Below are 16,723 nucleotides of genomic sequence, written 5' to 3'. Positions count from 1 at the left end.
CAGAAGTCGGAGCTGGTAGGGCATACCATGATGTCGTCTCATCAAACTCAACATCGCGGCTACCTCGGACCTGCTTCGTCTGGGGGTTATAACACTTATACCCCTTTTGCTCATGTGAGTAGCCAACGAGGATGCACTTCTCCAATTTTGCATCCAACTTCCTCCGCTTCTCATCCGGCACATGCACATATGCTATGCTGCCGAAAATCCGAAGGTGTCTCAAATTTGGCTTGCGCTCGAAATACAGCTCATGCGTGGACACCTTGTCACCGATTTGGTTTTGGATGTAGATGGCCGTCCGGACCGCCTCCACCCAGTAGAAATGGGGCATGCTCTTCTCTTCCAACATTGCCCTTGCCGCATCGACAAGCGACCGGTTCTTCCTTTTGGCCACACCGTTTTGCTCCGGTGTGTATCTGCAGCTGAATTCTCTTCGAATTCCTGTTTGTTGCAGATAACTGTTGAATTGGCCGGAAAAATATTCTTTTCCACCATCTGACCGCAGGCACTTGATCTTCCTCTCTGATTCCCGTTCCACCATGATTTGGAGGTTCCGGAAACAGTCGAAGACTTCGCTCTTCCGCTCAATGAGGTAGATCCATGTGTGCCGGCTATAGTCGTCGATGAAGGAGACGAAGTATCGACCCCCGCCAAGACTCACATTCTGTGCCGGTCCCCATACATCCAAATGAATAAGGTTGAGCTTGTTACGGCTACGGTTTTGTTCGGCGGGGAATGGAAGCCAGTGTTGCTTCCCGAGTTGGCAGGCTTCACATACTTGGGCCTTCCGGCCACTAAACTTCGGCAAACCGATAGCAACTTGTTTCGTTTGCAAGACTTGAAGCCACCGGTAATTGACGTGGCCGATCCACTTGTGCCACAGGTCGATGTCCATATTGACCTTCTGTCCTTTGGCGAACAAGGCGGTGCCGACGTCATTGGTGTCGAGGATGAACATCCTCCCATCTCTGCACCCTTGCACGATAATCTAGCCCTCCTCCTCGATGAAGCACCCGAGGTGCGTAAACCGCACTTGCATTCCCTGGTCGATGATCTGTCCGACCGACACCAGGTTCTTCGTGATAGTCGGAACGTGTAATACGTTCATCAACTTCCCCGTATGACCGACGTGGCTTAGGGGAACTTCTCCGACATGCACGATTGGGTGAGGAGTGTCATCTTCGGTTTCGACAACTCCTGGTTGTTCCGGTTTCTCCAGGAAGGAGAACCACTCCTTGTGGTTCGTCATGTGATTTGACGCACCGGAATCAACATACCACACTTCCTCCGATTTGGAAGTGGTCTTCTTCATCGAGTTAGCCTCGTGTCTCATCACCAAGGCTGGCCCCTTACCGGCTTTTCCGGTTTTGGATCCTCCCGATCCTTCTGCGTAGTGCGAGTATTGCCGGTTCTCCCGACCGTTTTTGCCGGATCCGGATCTGTCTGAATCAACGTGTTTCTTCTAGCACTCGCTTTCTTTGTGGCCCTTTTTGCCACAATACTAGCATTCCATGGCGGATTTGTCTTGCCGGTCTCCGGCGCCACCTTGACTCCCCCTACCTGTGGAAGTCCTGGAACTGCTGTTGGCACGGTCTCTGTGCCGTCGGTCTTGCCCTTGCCGGCCGCCTCCATTGCGTGCCGACCCGCCTCGTCCACCACGCCCAAGGGGCCGATCTTCCTCCGTGTACAACATCCGGCTGTCAGTGGGTGCACTTGTTGACGCACCGGCGTGGTTCTCCTCTACAAGGAGCATCAACTGTAAGTCGAAAAATGACAGTGTATTCTCCCTTGTACATACTACTGTCCGGAAATCTCGGAACTTAGACGCCAGGCCCCCAAGACAGACCTGTACCATCTCGTCTTCCTCTACCGTGACGTTGATAAAGGCAAACGAGTCACATATCTCTTTGATTCGGGCCATGTAATCAGCCACCGACATGTCCTTCTATCGGACATTGCTCAACTCTTGTCGGAGTTGCAGCTTCCGGGCTGTAGTGCTTGCAGCGAACACCTTTTTCAGGTTTCCCCAAGCCTCTTTCGGTGTCTTGGCATCTCGGACGTGGCTCAGCAGCTGGTCTCCGACACTGGACACAAAGTAGTACATCACTCTGCTTGCCGATTGTTCCCACACCGAGAAGTCGTTGTGTGCCGCATCAGGTGTTGTGTCGTTACCTCCGTCGACATAGCTCCAGTAACCATGCCCAAGCAAGTACTGGTGCATCTTGTATGACCAAGATATGTAGTTAGTTCTGTCGAGCTTCTCCACCGGGAGCGAGCTAGCCATTCCTCTATCCATTTTTCTTTTCCTCTTCTTTACGAAAGTTTTCCTTTCAAGTTATGTCGGTTGTAGAGGTTCTCAACCCTCGCGCTCTGATACCATGTAAAAACAAATAGCGTGCGGAAGCAATAAAAATAGAAAACAGAGAACAAGTTTAATGGAGAGTTTAACAGTACGCGGGAGAGAGAGAGAGAGAGAGAGAGAGAGAACAAGAATCTCTATTAAAAAATTATATCAACGCTCTATACATATTATGTGTTCAACGAACACTTTTATACAAGTCCATACGGACTGACAGAAGTACCAGTGTATAATACCTTCTTATTTGTATAGTACGTACCATACGTCAAAGTTGTTCATTCAAATGTCATATACATTCATCTAATATGGTATTTAACGTACCTTTAAAAAAATACGTATAGTACGTATTTATAGAAAATGTGAGTAAAACCCTAAAGAAAGCAAAAGAAAAGAACAACTTTAGTAAAATAGAAGGAAGGAAGAAAGACGGACAGAATAGACTTAGAAGAAGAAGAAGAAGAAGAAACATAAAAAGCAGAAGAAGAAGAAGAAGAAGAAGAAGAAGAAGAAGAAGAAGAAGAAGAAGAAGCACAAGAAGAAGAACAACAACAAGAAGAAGAACAACAAGAAGAACAACAAGAAGAAGAAGAACAAGAAGAAAATAAAATCAGGTTAGTGAATATGTTTCTTTCTTTTATTTTTTATGATTAAGTATACCTCCCATTTTGTTGTATTCCAATGTCAAGTTGTATGATAATACCAAATGACAAGGGAGATTTAATTTTTAGTTGATCTAGTTTACGTATGCTTGTGTCCAGCAATCTATCTATTCCACAATAATGCATCTATACAAGTAACAAATTGGTAGACAATTGTAATTGACGTCATGCAATAAAACTCTCCTCTTTGCAAGTGTTGAGATCAAATATTATAGGAACCATGTGTTGAAACTCAAACATGTATGTATACATGTAGACAATGTGTTCAAAATCTTTCACAATTTGTAGCATTAGCTAATCCTTTGCTTATTGATTTTAGTGGTTGTATCCCATTTGAATTCATTTCAGAAATTGATCATTCTAATTTACTTTCCATGTTACTATAAATGACATTGGTTTCCAGAAACATTGAAGATCTCAATTTCGTGTCATGGGAAAAGTGCTTGGTCCTTTTTTAATGATGTCCCATTTTTTGTCATTTGCAATGCATATTTATTTTTGTTAACAACTACTCATTTTTTGGAATATCATGGTTTTGGTTGTCTGCTTTTGAATGTGATGGGTATGAATAAATGTGCACTTGCTAGAACCCTTTCAATACAGCCTCCATATACATGGACTGTCCTTTATCTGTAGGCCCTAATAAACCGCACACTTTTAGGACATGGGCAATGTATATGCATCCGGAAAGATTCCATCAACTTGCATTTTATCGAAAGAATCTAATGCTTTCTCAGTAGTTCTATACTCAACAAACCCTCCAATGAGAGCATTCCTTTAAGACACAAGAAAAGGTGAAAGTGTTTGGTAGTAATAAGTATCCCCTCATCTTGTATCTTTTCAAAGCTTTTCAGTGCATCCTCAACGGGTCCATGCTCAACATATCATGCAATCAATGTTGTTCATAATACCACATCTCGATTGGACATTCGGTTGAAAACATTTTGCACTTCCACTATAGATCCACATTTGACATACATATCTAGCAAAGCACTATGAATAAATAGATCTTCATCGAACCCTTTCTGTACATCTTCAAGATGGATTTCTTGACCAAATTCTACTTCCCTTTTGGCTTCCAAACTTGTTGAATTTTTTGCTTTTATGCATGTCGTTATTACGTTAAGCATTAAGGCTCTTCAGTTAAGTTATGGTAATTTTTGCTTCCTTTTTAGCTTCCAAAAGAGTTGAATTTTCTGTTTTTATACATGTCCTTAATTGTAACATTTTCTTGTATTTGCTTTCTATGAATAAAAGATACTCTTGAGTATCCTGTAGTTGCTTATTTAAAGTAGTATAATCCTCATCCTCCCTGAAGGTTGATCTATTCAAAGTTTCCAGTTCTTCGATTTGCTTTAATGCATTCATATAATCTTGCTCCTCAATGTCGTAAAGAAGGAAAATGCCGCCCATTAAGAACAAATATTGGGATACATGTTGCCTCAATGTCGTAAGAAGTCAAACAGGAAATAGGAGTTGGAACTGTAAATTTTGCAACAAACATATGCATGGGTCAGCAACACGAATGATTGCTCATTTAATTGGAAAACCTAGCCATGGAGTAACAAAATGTACCAATGTCCCCAAGGAAATGTTGATTGACCTTACAACTTTGTATGGTAATTGTGGAAGCCAAGCAATTGGCGAAGAAGAAGATATAGTAGCAAAGATCGACTCATTCAACATGCCTGAACAAGGTATAGACACAAGCCTACAATAGGTGTCTTGATTACTAATGTTTAAATAATTGTAAATTATTTATCTTGAATTTTTTTTTCTTTTAGGTGTTTCTACCTCATGCTCGTCTACCTTTGTTGATGAAAGTCAAAGCATGTCATGTATGGGTGGTGGTAGTCGCCAACCATATCCACCAACAATTATAGTGAAACAACAACCATTGCGTAAAGGACATGTGTTACAAATGCAAAGGAAACAACATGAAAACGTTATGGAGGTGAGATGTATCATTGAAGCAAATTTGTCATTTAATCTATTAAAAACACCATGTTGGCGGAACATGTTAGAAGCTTTCTCTACAATTGGAGAGAAACATAATGGAGTCACATATAATTACATGAGGATGAAAGGCTTGAAAAATGAGGTTATATCCTTGCAAGCAAAGTTAGAAAGGGTAAAAGGATTATGGCCCAAGTATGGTTGTTCTATATTAACAGATGGATGGGTTGATGTTTCTCATAGGCAACTTGTAAATGTCCTCGTATCATCTTGTTATGGGACAATGTTCCTCAAGTCCATTGATTGTAGTCATCCTAATACAACACCAACAGTTGATAGCTCTTGGTTAGCTGAAAGAATTTCAGAGGCAATTAGAGAAGTTGGTAAGGAAAATGTGGTCCAAGTCATTTCAGACAATGCATCTAGTTGTGTCCGCATGGGGTCTTTGCTAGAATCAGAGTTCCCTAATATTGTTTGGACTCCATGTGCAACCCATTCTTTGGATCTACTTTTGGAGGACATTGGTCAGTTGCCTTGGATGAAAAGTATTATGTTGAAACCAAATAATATTGTACGTTTTTTTTGCAAGAAGAGGAATGCTAGGAAATTTTTTTCTGCTCACAGTAACCTCGCCATCTTGAGACCTTCTAAGACAAGGTTTGGTGTGATGTACCTTGTCATACAACGTTTGCTCAAAGTTTGGTATTCTCTTGAGCAAACAATGGTGAGTGACATGTGGAGGTCTTGGTCAGATTGCAATAAGCCAGATGCCATGAATGTAAAGAACTACATCCTTGATCCTACAACTAAGTCCTCGTTTCAAGTTGTTTTGACCCTAATGGCACCATTGTATAGTGTTTTACAACTTACTGATAGGGAGGGATCCACTATTGGTTTGTTATATGAGTTTATGCGAAGAAGCAAAGATGTTTTAGCAAAAGGAGTGGAAGAAAACATCCCCCACAAATCCAAGTAAATTTCATATTTATTTTAATTTTTTATGGTTTCCTAGCATTAAACCTCCAAATGTTTTCTCATGTTTTAAGATCAGATCATTTTGTAATTACTAATAACCTTTTAGGTATGAAGATGTTTTGAAGTTATTTGACATACGATGGAAATGGTTCAAGAGGCCGATCCACCTTGTAGCTCATTTGCTGCATCCGATGTGGAGAGAGGAGGCTACATTTATTAACCCCGAGTTAATGGATGCATGGATGAGCTATACAGAAAAATTGTACTCGACACTTGAATGTGATATCTTATTTTGTGAATTGCATGAATATCGAAATGGTACAGGGACATTTAGCTATGCATTAGCACGTGAAGAGATATCTATGATGACGCCAGTCACATGGTGGGAAAATTTTGGTGGAAGAACTCCAAAGCTCCAAGCATTAGTTGTCCGCATATTATCCCAAGTAAGTGTCAAGTTTTGAAAAAATGATCAATTTTATAGTTAAGTTCTAAAATACTGCACTTTTGTGTACTACCTTTTATTTCATATTTTGTTTTCTATTAGGATTGCTCTTCTGGGGCAGCAGAAAGGAATTGGAATGCACATGCTCTCGCACATACAAAAAATAGAAATAGACTAAAGGTAGCACAACTTGAACGATTGGTATATGTGCGAGAGAACTTAAGGCTAGTTTGCAAGTTTGAGACTGTGAATGCATCTCCAATGCAGGTATTGTTTTATTCACTTCTTATAATTTACATTCCTCAAATTTCGTTAAGCTTTTATAAACTTGTTTGCAGGTGAATCCAAATGAGATAGATGTCTCTAAGACTCCTGATATTCCATCTATTAGCCACGAGAATGATATGGATAGAGAATTCTATGAAACTTATTTTCAAGAAACAATGAGCATGAGAAGAAGGACAAGGAGCATGACAAGATCACATACGACAACATCAAGCGATGGAGTCCCTATTGATCGAATACGGAGGCAGAGGCCAAGAAGAGATGATGAGCGGTCTTCTTGTAATAGGAGAATAACAAGATCAAGTACATTTGCTTCTTTACCACCAAATGATCAAGATAATGTCAATGGAATAGAAGAAGCAATTCATACAAATTATGATGATCTTACTGACGAAGAACCTATGTTGATGTCATCAACTAACACTGAATCTGATGATGAAGATGGTGATTGTGATGAGGACGAGATCTAATGACTAATATTTCTGATTTCTATACATTATTACTAAGCTCAATAGCCATATGTTACTTTTCTTTGATCTAAGCCCATTTTGATACATTGGAGTCTGGGACATAGTTCAAGTTATGTGTTCTTAGAAGTCAAATATCTGATGTTATGTGTTGTTAAGGTTTTTTTCTAAATTTTGTTCCTACAATGCATTCTATTTCTTTGACAAAATGCAATGTAAGTGTATCTCAAATATTTGATGTTATGTGTTCTGAAGGTTTTTTCCAAATCAAAAGATGTGGTCTTTTCTTCAATAGGTATGTTGCACTTCTTGTCAAAGTGTTGTTTTTGTCAAAAGTACGATTTTTTTTGTAGAATTTTAGCTTGTCATGACTCATCATGTGAATTCCCTCAATCATGTGAGGGATATACAGTTTTTGCTTCGTGGCCTTGGCTGTTGTTGTAAATGCCCAACAAATTTGGGTTTTTTTTTACCTAACAAATATCTATTTGATTTGTTGATTTGTATCCTTTTGATTCTCATATTTGCTTGATTTGCCCTTTAGTACTTTTAAGATGCAACTATAGCCATGGAATGCTTCGTTACATTGCATATACATGGTTACAATATTACAATATTACAAATATTTTTTAAGAAAGTAAATAAATTTCAAATTCTAGAAGTATTTAACGTATTTAACGTACTATACGTATTTTATGTATTTTATAGGTATTTAACATACTAAAAAACGTATTTAACGTATTTTAAAATTGGGAGGTACTATACCCGTATTAATACGTTAAATACGTTAAATACGTATGGTATCAGTACCGTACCTAACGTACCTAACAACCATGAGAAGTACGGTGTACTTCAATGCTCACTCGAGCGCCTGTCACTAACTACGAGAGTAATAACTCCCTAGTAGTCTAGCTGCTACTAGGCTTCCGGTTACTGATGGATCCAGCTAACCGGCTCCCTAGCTCACTGACTCTTTGCTCACCGGGTGCTCACCGGCTCATCGATCTGTCTCACTCACCGGCTCAGGCTTATTCAGCCGATCTGGCTCCAATTGAGCTTGCCGCTCAACAATATGCAATGTAATAGTTTGCCCACTACTCGTGAGACTACTTGGCAGGGTAATTCCGGAACTTGGGAGGGTCCTCGAAAAGTTCCTTGGCAATGACAATTTAGGGATAAGGGATTATCCCTTCACCTTCAATTTGATTCATTGGGACAGATTGTAAATTCATCGAATTCTCGAGGTTTTCGCCAAACGGGGGGACCTAAATGAATTTAGATAGACAACCCTAAGGATGTGGTGCATGAGAATCCATATGCAACATTGGGACATGCTTTAACTAGTTTCATGACATCGGTTGCTCTAAAGGAGCAAGTGCACCCATAACATTGTTGATTGAATGAAAGGGGTAACATGGAATGTTCTCGTCATAAGAAGTATATTATATGGGTAACTTTGTTAAGTAAAGAATGAGATGTATTATTTGCAATTGAGCATAAGTGTCATGTGTTAGCAGGATCCACAGTTCATTTGCGTGGATATTAATAATTCTATGTAGGACATCTTAATAATCATTATTCAGGTGTGGTATTAATCATGTGGGATAAATGTTATCCTCAAGTGGTGCATAATTATCCTTATGGTCAGTTTTTGGTTCTAGAAATCACTTTTTTTGGCGAGGTTGTGTGGGTGGTTGAGATTTATGCCCTTAACCAAGCCACTCAACGTATTGCATTATGGGGCTCACTCCTTCAAACCCTATGTGTGGGCCGTCAAGGATTACTTATGGGTGATTTTAACATGTGTGTTGATGCATCTCAATCTACATCTGAGCATTCAATCATGGATAATCCTGAGCAACTTGCTTGGGTTTCATTGGTTATCCATTGTTGGGAAAACAGGTCCCTTTGGATAGAAAGATTATGAGCCGAAGGAGTAGAGTTGATAGATGAACTTGGCTAAGGCGGAAAATCGATTGACTGAAAATTGATTGATAATCGATTATGATGCCTTCTACTCTTATTTGTGAATAGTCATTTATGAATAACTTTGGAAACTCAGAAAGAAAAGAACTAAACCTTAGATGCTCTTCTCCTTGGATATAGCTTGAAATCATCTTCTCCAAGGTGATAATGCTTTTCTCTTCAATGCCTTCTTCTTCCTCCTTAGACACCATGTGGAATGATTTTTTTTCCCTATCCCACAAAGATTCATCAATTGTTATGCTTTCCTCTTCTTGCTTTCCATTGTCGATAGATGATTCCTTCTCCTTTATACATTTGATTAGTTGTGTTGGATCCTTTGATGGTGATAAGTTCATGATACTCCAATTATGCATTACAAGTAATTCACTTGGCTCTTGATCAAATTGTTGTTGAAGAGTCGATGCCCACATAGCTTTGTTGCTACTCAATGCAAATCCAAAACACAAATCTTGCACGAACACCTTCATACATTGCAACTTGGCACTTACCAATGCTTCCTTACACGCATTGATCTCCAAAAGCCAATCTCTAGCTATCACTTCGAGGTTACCTTCCTCATCTTGCAACTCCGTTGTGGGTACTTCACCATCAACAACTTTTTTTGTCATATCTTCCATTTCATCTTGCACATATTCATCATCAATCACCATATCGCTTGTTGTATCAATAATGTCCTCAACATGATTTACATTGGCATCACCATTCATAGCATTGCTTCTCATAACAATCTCCTTGGATTCGTCTTTCACATCATCATTCTTTGTATCATGGTTGTCCTCATGAACTATATGGGAGAACTCCACATTCATCACCTCTTCTTCTTTGTCTCTAGAATCACCTTCATAGACATCATTATAACTCCAAAAATTAGAATAATGATATGAGTGAACTTGTTGAATCGGACATTGCAAGTATGTTGGTTGTTGGCTCATGACCGATCCACAATTATTATAGCTTGGATTTATGGTATATGACATCGATACTCCATATGCTTCACCGAATAACAACTTCTTCAATTGTTGATCATAACTTTGACATACTTGAAGCAAATCATGGAAAGACCTTGGGTACTTCATATGCACTTCATATTGAAAATATGGATCTAGCCCTGCTTTGAATCTTTGCATCTTGAAGTATACATCTTCAACACCTCCAACAAGTCGAATCCTAGTGGACCATATATCCAAAAACGTCTTCTCATACTCGAGGTAGCACATTGATGAAACCATACGCAATTGGAAAAGTTCTCTTCGTAGATCTATCGCATTGCGAACTCCATATCTTGCCATCAGTTTGATGATGAATCAGTAGATCCAACCATCAATGAGTGGACAATCGTTCCTCCCGTTATACGAAAAGGATCGACCCTCCTTGGAGCGCCAAAATGATGAGGTAGAGATGATAGAAAGGAGAGATAAGGAAGATAAACAGACCCAAAACCACAAAGATCTATTGATAATGAATAATTATGATGGAAGGAAGAGAGAAAGAAGATACATAAATCCAAGTCTACAAGGATAAATTGATAACAACTCAACCAACACTGAGACTCTCTTACACCACCTTACTCTTCTTCCTTTATATAAAGTTCTCTTCCACTGGATAAGCTTCCATTGCTTTCTTTTTTATGCTTTGTTTAGAGTTTTCATCGAGTCCTATTCTTATCCATGACACAACGATCTTCAAATCGTCATATCTCCCTCGTCCAAGCTCTAAATTTAGAGCTTTAAAAAGCTATGGATAGATCTCTTCACAAGCTTTCTTTCCAACACATATTTGCACATTATATTTGGCTTCCAAACGAATGAGTTATGAGAGTTTGTTGCAGACTGCATTTTGGTGCCCGCTTTTTTCTTCTTTTACTTTTCTCCACGTGTCTTGCTTTTTGTTTGACTTATCCTCAAGACCTTAGCTCGTGATCTTGCCCTCCGGATGTGAACGCACCATTCCTTATATTCTTGTAGACTTCAATACCTTGAATTCTAAAAACACTTTCACAGCTATATTTGTAAATAGCCATAAATGTTGTATTTTATATATACATGTAGGGCAATCATTATGAGTAGTTGATAATTGTTGCAAATAGTGCTCGACCACAACCAAGTCTTAATCACTCAATGGAAGAAACAGAAATAAAACAAGACATTGAATGCACTTACACAGTCAAACAAGATGACACAGGATATTAACGTGGAAACCCTAATTCGGGAAAACCACGGGAGTTCAAGGAACTCCAAATAGGATCACTATAGGGAGGAGGTATTACAGGAAGAGTCACAAAGGCAACGGCCTCAAGCTTTGTATCTTCGCCAAACCCGTAGTTACAACAGATACGACTTTCTGTATCTCTCTCTCTCCTCTCTCCCTTTCTCTCTGTCTCTCTGTACACTAACAACAACTACTACAACAACTTAGAACATTGTTGCCCTAGTTATATTTATACATATATAACGTTGGGGCTATTTACAAATATGACCGTCCGGATACCTTCCACATCCATCCGGTCCGGTTCCTTCCTTCGACTCGTCCGATCCGGCTCGTTTGGTTCTCATTTGGATCCCATCAAGAGGGACTGGTTTCCCAACAAACTCCCCCTTCACTCCGACATGGGATATTTTGCCAATCCGATCCATTTCTGGCACGTGTCCAGCTTGTCGGCTGTCAGCACCTTGGTCAGCATGCCCGACCCGTTCTCCTCCGTGTGGATCTTCGTCAGCAAAAAATCTTTGTCTTCTACATTATCCCAGAGCCATTGATATTTCCTTTGGATGTGCTTGGTTCGGGAGTGGTAGGCCGCTTTCTTTGCAAGGTGGATGGCACTTTGACTATCGCAGTAGAGTCGGTATTCCTCTTGTCGGATTCCTAGCTCTCCGATTAAGTCCTTCATCTAGGTTACTTCCTTGCTAGCTTCCACAGATGCCATGTACTCCCCTTCTGTAGTCGACAATGCAACTAGCAATGGGCTCGGTTCGGTTCAATTTCTTGGCCTTGAAACCAAATCAAACCGTTTATGGGAAATTTAGAACCAAACCAAACCGGTATATCATAAATTAAAACCAAACCAAACCATTTTTTAGAGATATTGATTATCACACACATTATGAACTTGTGTGAGAAAATCATCATAAATTTGGTTATCACACTTATTATAAATTTGGTCATCATACATACGATAAATTTGGTCATCATACTTATCATAAGTTCGATAATCATACATCAAAAGAAGACTCTACTTATAATGCATATAAAATTTAATAAGTTAGAGCCTAGAGGTTTAAAATTAAAAGTTACAAGTTAGAGCCTAGAGATGAAAATTTAAGAATATTTTTTAACCTATAAACTTATAAACCTTTAAACCGAACCACATAAACCTAAACCGCTAAACCGCTAAACCATGAAATTCGAAACCGAACTGAACCAAAACCAAACCGGATCATAACATTTGAAATGAAACCAAACCGTTTATTTATCTTTGAACCAATAAACCGTTAAGCCACGGTTTAACGGTTGGGTTCGGTTTGAGCCGAAACCGGGCCCATTGCTAAGTGCATTGGACTTTTGTAGCCTCAACTACCATGATATGGCTCCCCCCTGCATATGTCATGACATATCCGGATGTACACCAACTGGTATCTTCATCAGCCGACATGTCCAAATCGGCGAAGCCTTCCAATAGGGGTTTACCGGAGCCGAATCTTCATCCGTATAAACTCTTCTTCAACCGGTACACTAGGTTCTTCTTCCCTCTCGTGATGAATCCCTCTAGTTGTTGCATGTAGATGTCTTCCTCGAGATCACAGTGTAGAAACGCCGTCTTGACATCTAGTTGTTCGACCTTGAGGTCCATGCTTGCCGCTATGATCAGCACTATCCGGATGGATGTCATCTTGATCACCAAAGCAAAAATCTCGTCGAAATCCACTCCTTTCTTTTGCTAGAATCCCTTCTCCACGGATCCGGGCTTTGTATCTTGGTGGATTTCTGGCATCTCCCGGTTTTAACTTGTACACCCACTTATTCTGGAGCGCTCTCTTTTCTTTCGACAGCTTCGTCAGTTCGTATGTATGGTTCTCATGCAAGGAATCCATTTCTTCCTACATGACACTCAACCATTTTCGGTTGTGGGGGTCCCTCGTTGCTTCTTCAAAGCTTTCCGGCTCCCCCTCGTCAGTCAACAAAACACACTCTGCATCCGGAAATCTCCGGGGGGCTCTTCTCTCTCTCTAAGAGGGTATCTCCGTCCTTGGTTTCGACCACTGGCTCCTCCATCTATTCTTCATCTGAATCCGATTTGGGGTCTTGTCCGGTTCCGGTGTCCAATTCTTCTTTGGTCGATTCGGTTCATCGTCTAAATCTGGCAGGTTCTACACGGTCTTCGGTTGACATCTGGCTTCCGATTGGACATGGCATTGTTTCTTCCAACCGATCTCTATCGGTCGACCCGGAATCCATTGTTTTCTTCTCCGACTCCCAATCGGCAATGGTCTTGTCTTCCATGAAGACTATGTCTCGACTCCGGATCACTTTCTTTTCGTCTAGGCTCCACAACCGGTAGCCGAACTCATCATCACCGTATCTAAGGAATATGCATGGCCAGGACTTCGGATCCAAATTTTCTCTCTTGTCCTTTGCTAGATGTACGTAAGTGAGACAACCGAACACCTTCAAGTGTCGGTAAGACACATCGTTACCGGTCCATACTCTCTGCAGTGTGTCTCCGTCCAAGAGGGCTTAGAGTGATCTGTTTATCACGTACGTTGCCATCATCGGTGCCTTAGCCCAAAATGTCTTGGACAACTTGGCATGAGCAAGCATACTCCGGACTCTCTCCATTACTGTTCGGTTCATTCACTTGGCCAATCCGTTAAGCTTCGGCGTCTTCAGCACGATAAATTCGAGCCAAATTCCCTTTGACCGGCAGTACTCCTTAAACTACCCCCGATATTCGCCTCCATTTTCCGCTCGAGCCGCCTTCAGCCTCTAACCGGTTTCTCTTTCAACTCTTGCATGGAACTCCTTGAAGAAGGACAATACCTGGTCCTTCATCTTCAGCGTGGAAACCCACAACTTCCGGTTGTGGTCATCTATGAATGTCACAAAGTACTGTGATCCGGCATGTGACTTCCTGTCCACGGAGCATACGTCGGTATGCACAAGTTCCAATGGTGTTTTCTGTCTCATCGGTGGTCTCGACTGGAAATAGGTTCAGTTCTGCTTGTCAGCCAAATAGTTTGTGCACCTCTCAAGCTGCACGTCTTTCACCTCTGAAATGAGGTTGTCCTCGACAAGTTTACGCATCCCTTTCTGACTCATGTGACACAACCTCTTGTGCCACAACTCACCGGAAGTGTCGGATGCCACATTTACTTCCTCCCGGCATATCCGAGCATGCATCAGGTACAATGTGTTGATCTTCCGGGGTCGGGCCACGATCAGGCTCCCTTTGCTGAACTTCATGACTCTGTTCCGGATGCTACCCGTGTAGCCTTCATCATCTAGTCGATCGGCTGATATCACGTTGAACTGAACCTCCAGAACGTGTCAGACATCCTTCAACAGAAACTTGCACCCGGTTGATGTTGTTAGCCACACGACTTCTATGCCGACAATTCGGTATGCACCTTCATTCCCCATCCTCACACAATCGTGATCTCTGGCTCTGTAGGATGCAAAGCACTTCTGGTCAGGAGTTAGATGGAACGATGCTACGGAGTCGACCACCCACATCGTTTCGTCGTTGACAAGATGTAGCTCGTTCTCCTCGGTGATGAAGTAGTTCTTCCTCACTTGTCGCGATTGACGACATTCCTTTCCAATCCGAGCTCTTTCGGTCCGAACTCTTCATCGAGTCGACACTGTCGACTCCTTTCTCTTTCCGGTAGTGTCCGCAATTTTTATGGAAATTCCCCAGCTTCCCACAGTAGAAGCATGTGGCCCTCCCCCTTGATTTTGACCTCGTCCCCGACTTTTCCCGATTTTGGGGACTCGGATTCCGGCCTCTTCCCCGTTGTGTGTCGGTTTCAGTAACTAGGGCTTTTGAGTCGGAGATCACTTCCTTGTCTTTCAGATGAGCCTCTTCTTCATCTAGCAAGCTTGATTTTACTCTCACTAGGGATAATTGTTTACCGTCCAGCCTGGCGTTGCCCAAAGTGACAACTAACGTCTCCCAGCTATCCGGGAGGGAACCGAGCAACAACAACGCAAGTACCTCGTCGGCTAGAGGTACCTCAAACGAGGTAGTCAGATTTATAAGCCCCTGGAAGGCATTCATGTGCTCTGCCATGCTGGAGCCATCTTGATTTCTAAGTCTCACTAACTTCCGGAATACTGAGACTCGATTTACGACATTCTTGTTCTGAAACATGATGTCTATCTTCTCCGAGAGTCATGAGCCTTCTCCTCCTCATTGAAGTTGTTGTATAGGCTCATGTCGATGAAGTAACGGATGTAGGTTGTTGTCTTCATGTGCATTACCTCCCAAGTTGGAGCATCTATCTTGGTCTTGAATCTCCAAACTGTACTGACAACCATAGATCTTTGACCACCAACATGTCCCTCATCTTCGACTTCCATACTGGGTAGTTGGAACCGGTGAGCTTGAACATGCCGCTGAATGAATCTTCCATTTTTCTTTCCTTTGTTGTTCGCTCTAATACTAGTTTGTTGCAAATAGTGCTCGGCCACAACCAATTCTTAATCACTCAATGGAAGAAACAGAAATAAAACAAGAGATTGAATGCACTTACACAGTCAAATAAGATGACACATGATATTAACATGGAAACCCTAGATATAGGTTGACTTAAGACAGATATTATGGTTCTCATAGGTTGCGGGATGATGGCAGTGGGATTTGAAGCAACTTTGTCATGGTGTGAGGATGAGTGGTGTTGGTGCGAGGGCTGAAGCAGATCAGGAGGGGAGAGGAATCATTGTTCACTTATTTTGTTGTTAATTACACAGGATATTGGCGGTACTCAGCGAGATGGTGGATGTGGATTGATTGAAGCAATTTGTTTGTTTTTAGGAGTGATGATGGTGGGGGGGACAAAAGCAAATCATGAGGGGATGAGGAACCATTATTCACTTGTTTTTGTTGTTTTTGTATAGGTCAGAGGTGGTATTCGACGAGATGGTGGATGTGGTTTGACTGAAGCAATTTCTCTGTTTTTAGGAGTGACGATGGTGTGGGGGAACGAAGCAAATCATGAGGGAATGAGGAACAATTTCTCATTTTTGTTGATTCATTGCACAGGACATTGGTGCTATTCGGCGAGATGGTGGATGTGGACTAAAGGAAGCAATGTGTCTGTTTTAGGAGTGATGATGGTGGGGGGGGTCGAAGCAGCTCATGAGGGGATGAGGAATTTTTTATTTATTTTGTTGTTAATTCCACAGGACATTGGTGGCATTCGGCGAGATGGTGGAGGTGGATTGAATGAAGCAATTTGGTTGTTTTTAGGAGTGATGATGGTGAGGGGGCCTAAGCACATCATGAAGGGAGAGTGAATAAGTTGTGGGGATCGAAGCAAATGGGGTGAGAGGTGGAATTAGTATAGTACATTTCATTTTCATGGTCTATTTTTTTCTC

The 16,723-nt window shown here is 41.3% G+C and overlaps 1 protein-coding gene across 1 annotated transcript; it reads left to right on the top strand.

Moving 5' to 3' along the window:
• Nucleotides 1–2,786: 2,786 nt before the first annotated feature.
• Nucleotides 2,787–7,213, top strand: LOC147864525 (uncharacterized). Its single transcript, XM_087319894.1, has 4 exons — nt 2,787–2,970; nt 6,056–6,395; nt 6,497–6,661; nt 6,733–7,213. The coding sequence occupies exons 2-4, from the start codon at nt 6,141–6,143 to the stop codon at nt 7,147–7,149; spliced, it is 837 nt and encodes a 278-aa protein (XP_087176020.1). The 5' UTR covers nt 2,787–2,970; nt 6,056–6,140; the 3' UTR covers nt 7,150–7,213.
• Nucleotides 7,214–16,723: the final 9,510 nt, after the last annotated feature.

The sequence above is a fragment of the Azolla caroliniana genome, unplaced genomic scaffold, assembly GCF_043228905.1.
Source record: "Azolla caroliniana isolate FFs.n. ecotype wild unplaced genomic scaffold, voAzoCaro1.0.p SCAF_5, whole genome shotgun sequence".
Taxonomy (NCBI): Eukaryota; Viridiplantae; Streptophyta; class Polypodiopsida; order Salviniales; family Salviniaceae; genus Azolla; species Azolla caroliniana.
This window is presented reverse-complemented; position numbering and strand designations above follow the sequence as displayed.

What these genes read in the sequence shown, in the direction of transcription:
- LOC147864525 (XM_087319894.1), top strand. Translation starts at nt 6,141, where the DNA reads ATGTGGAGAGAGGAGGCTACATTTATTAACCCCGAGTTAATGGATGCA. An exon ending in TTGTCCGCATATTATCCCAA is followed by an intron (nt 6,396 to 6,496) that starts GTAAGTGTCAAG and finishes GTTTTCTATTAG; the next exon opens with GATTGCTCTTCTGGGGCAGC. An exon ending in TGAATGCATCTCCAATGCAG is followed by an intron (nt 6,662 to 6,732) that starts GTATTGTTTTAT and finishes ACTTGTTTGCAG; the next exon opens with GTGAATCCAAATGAGATAGA.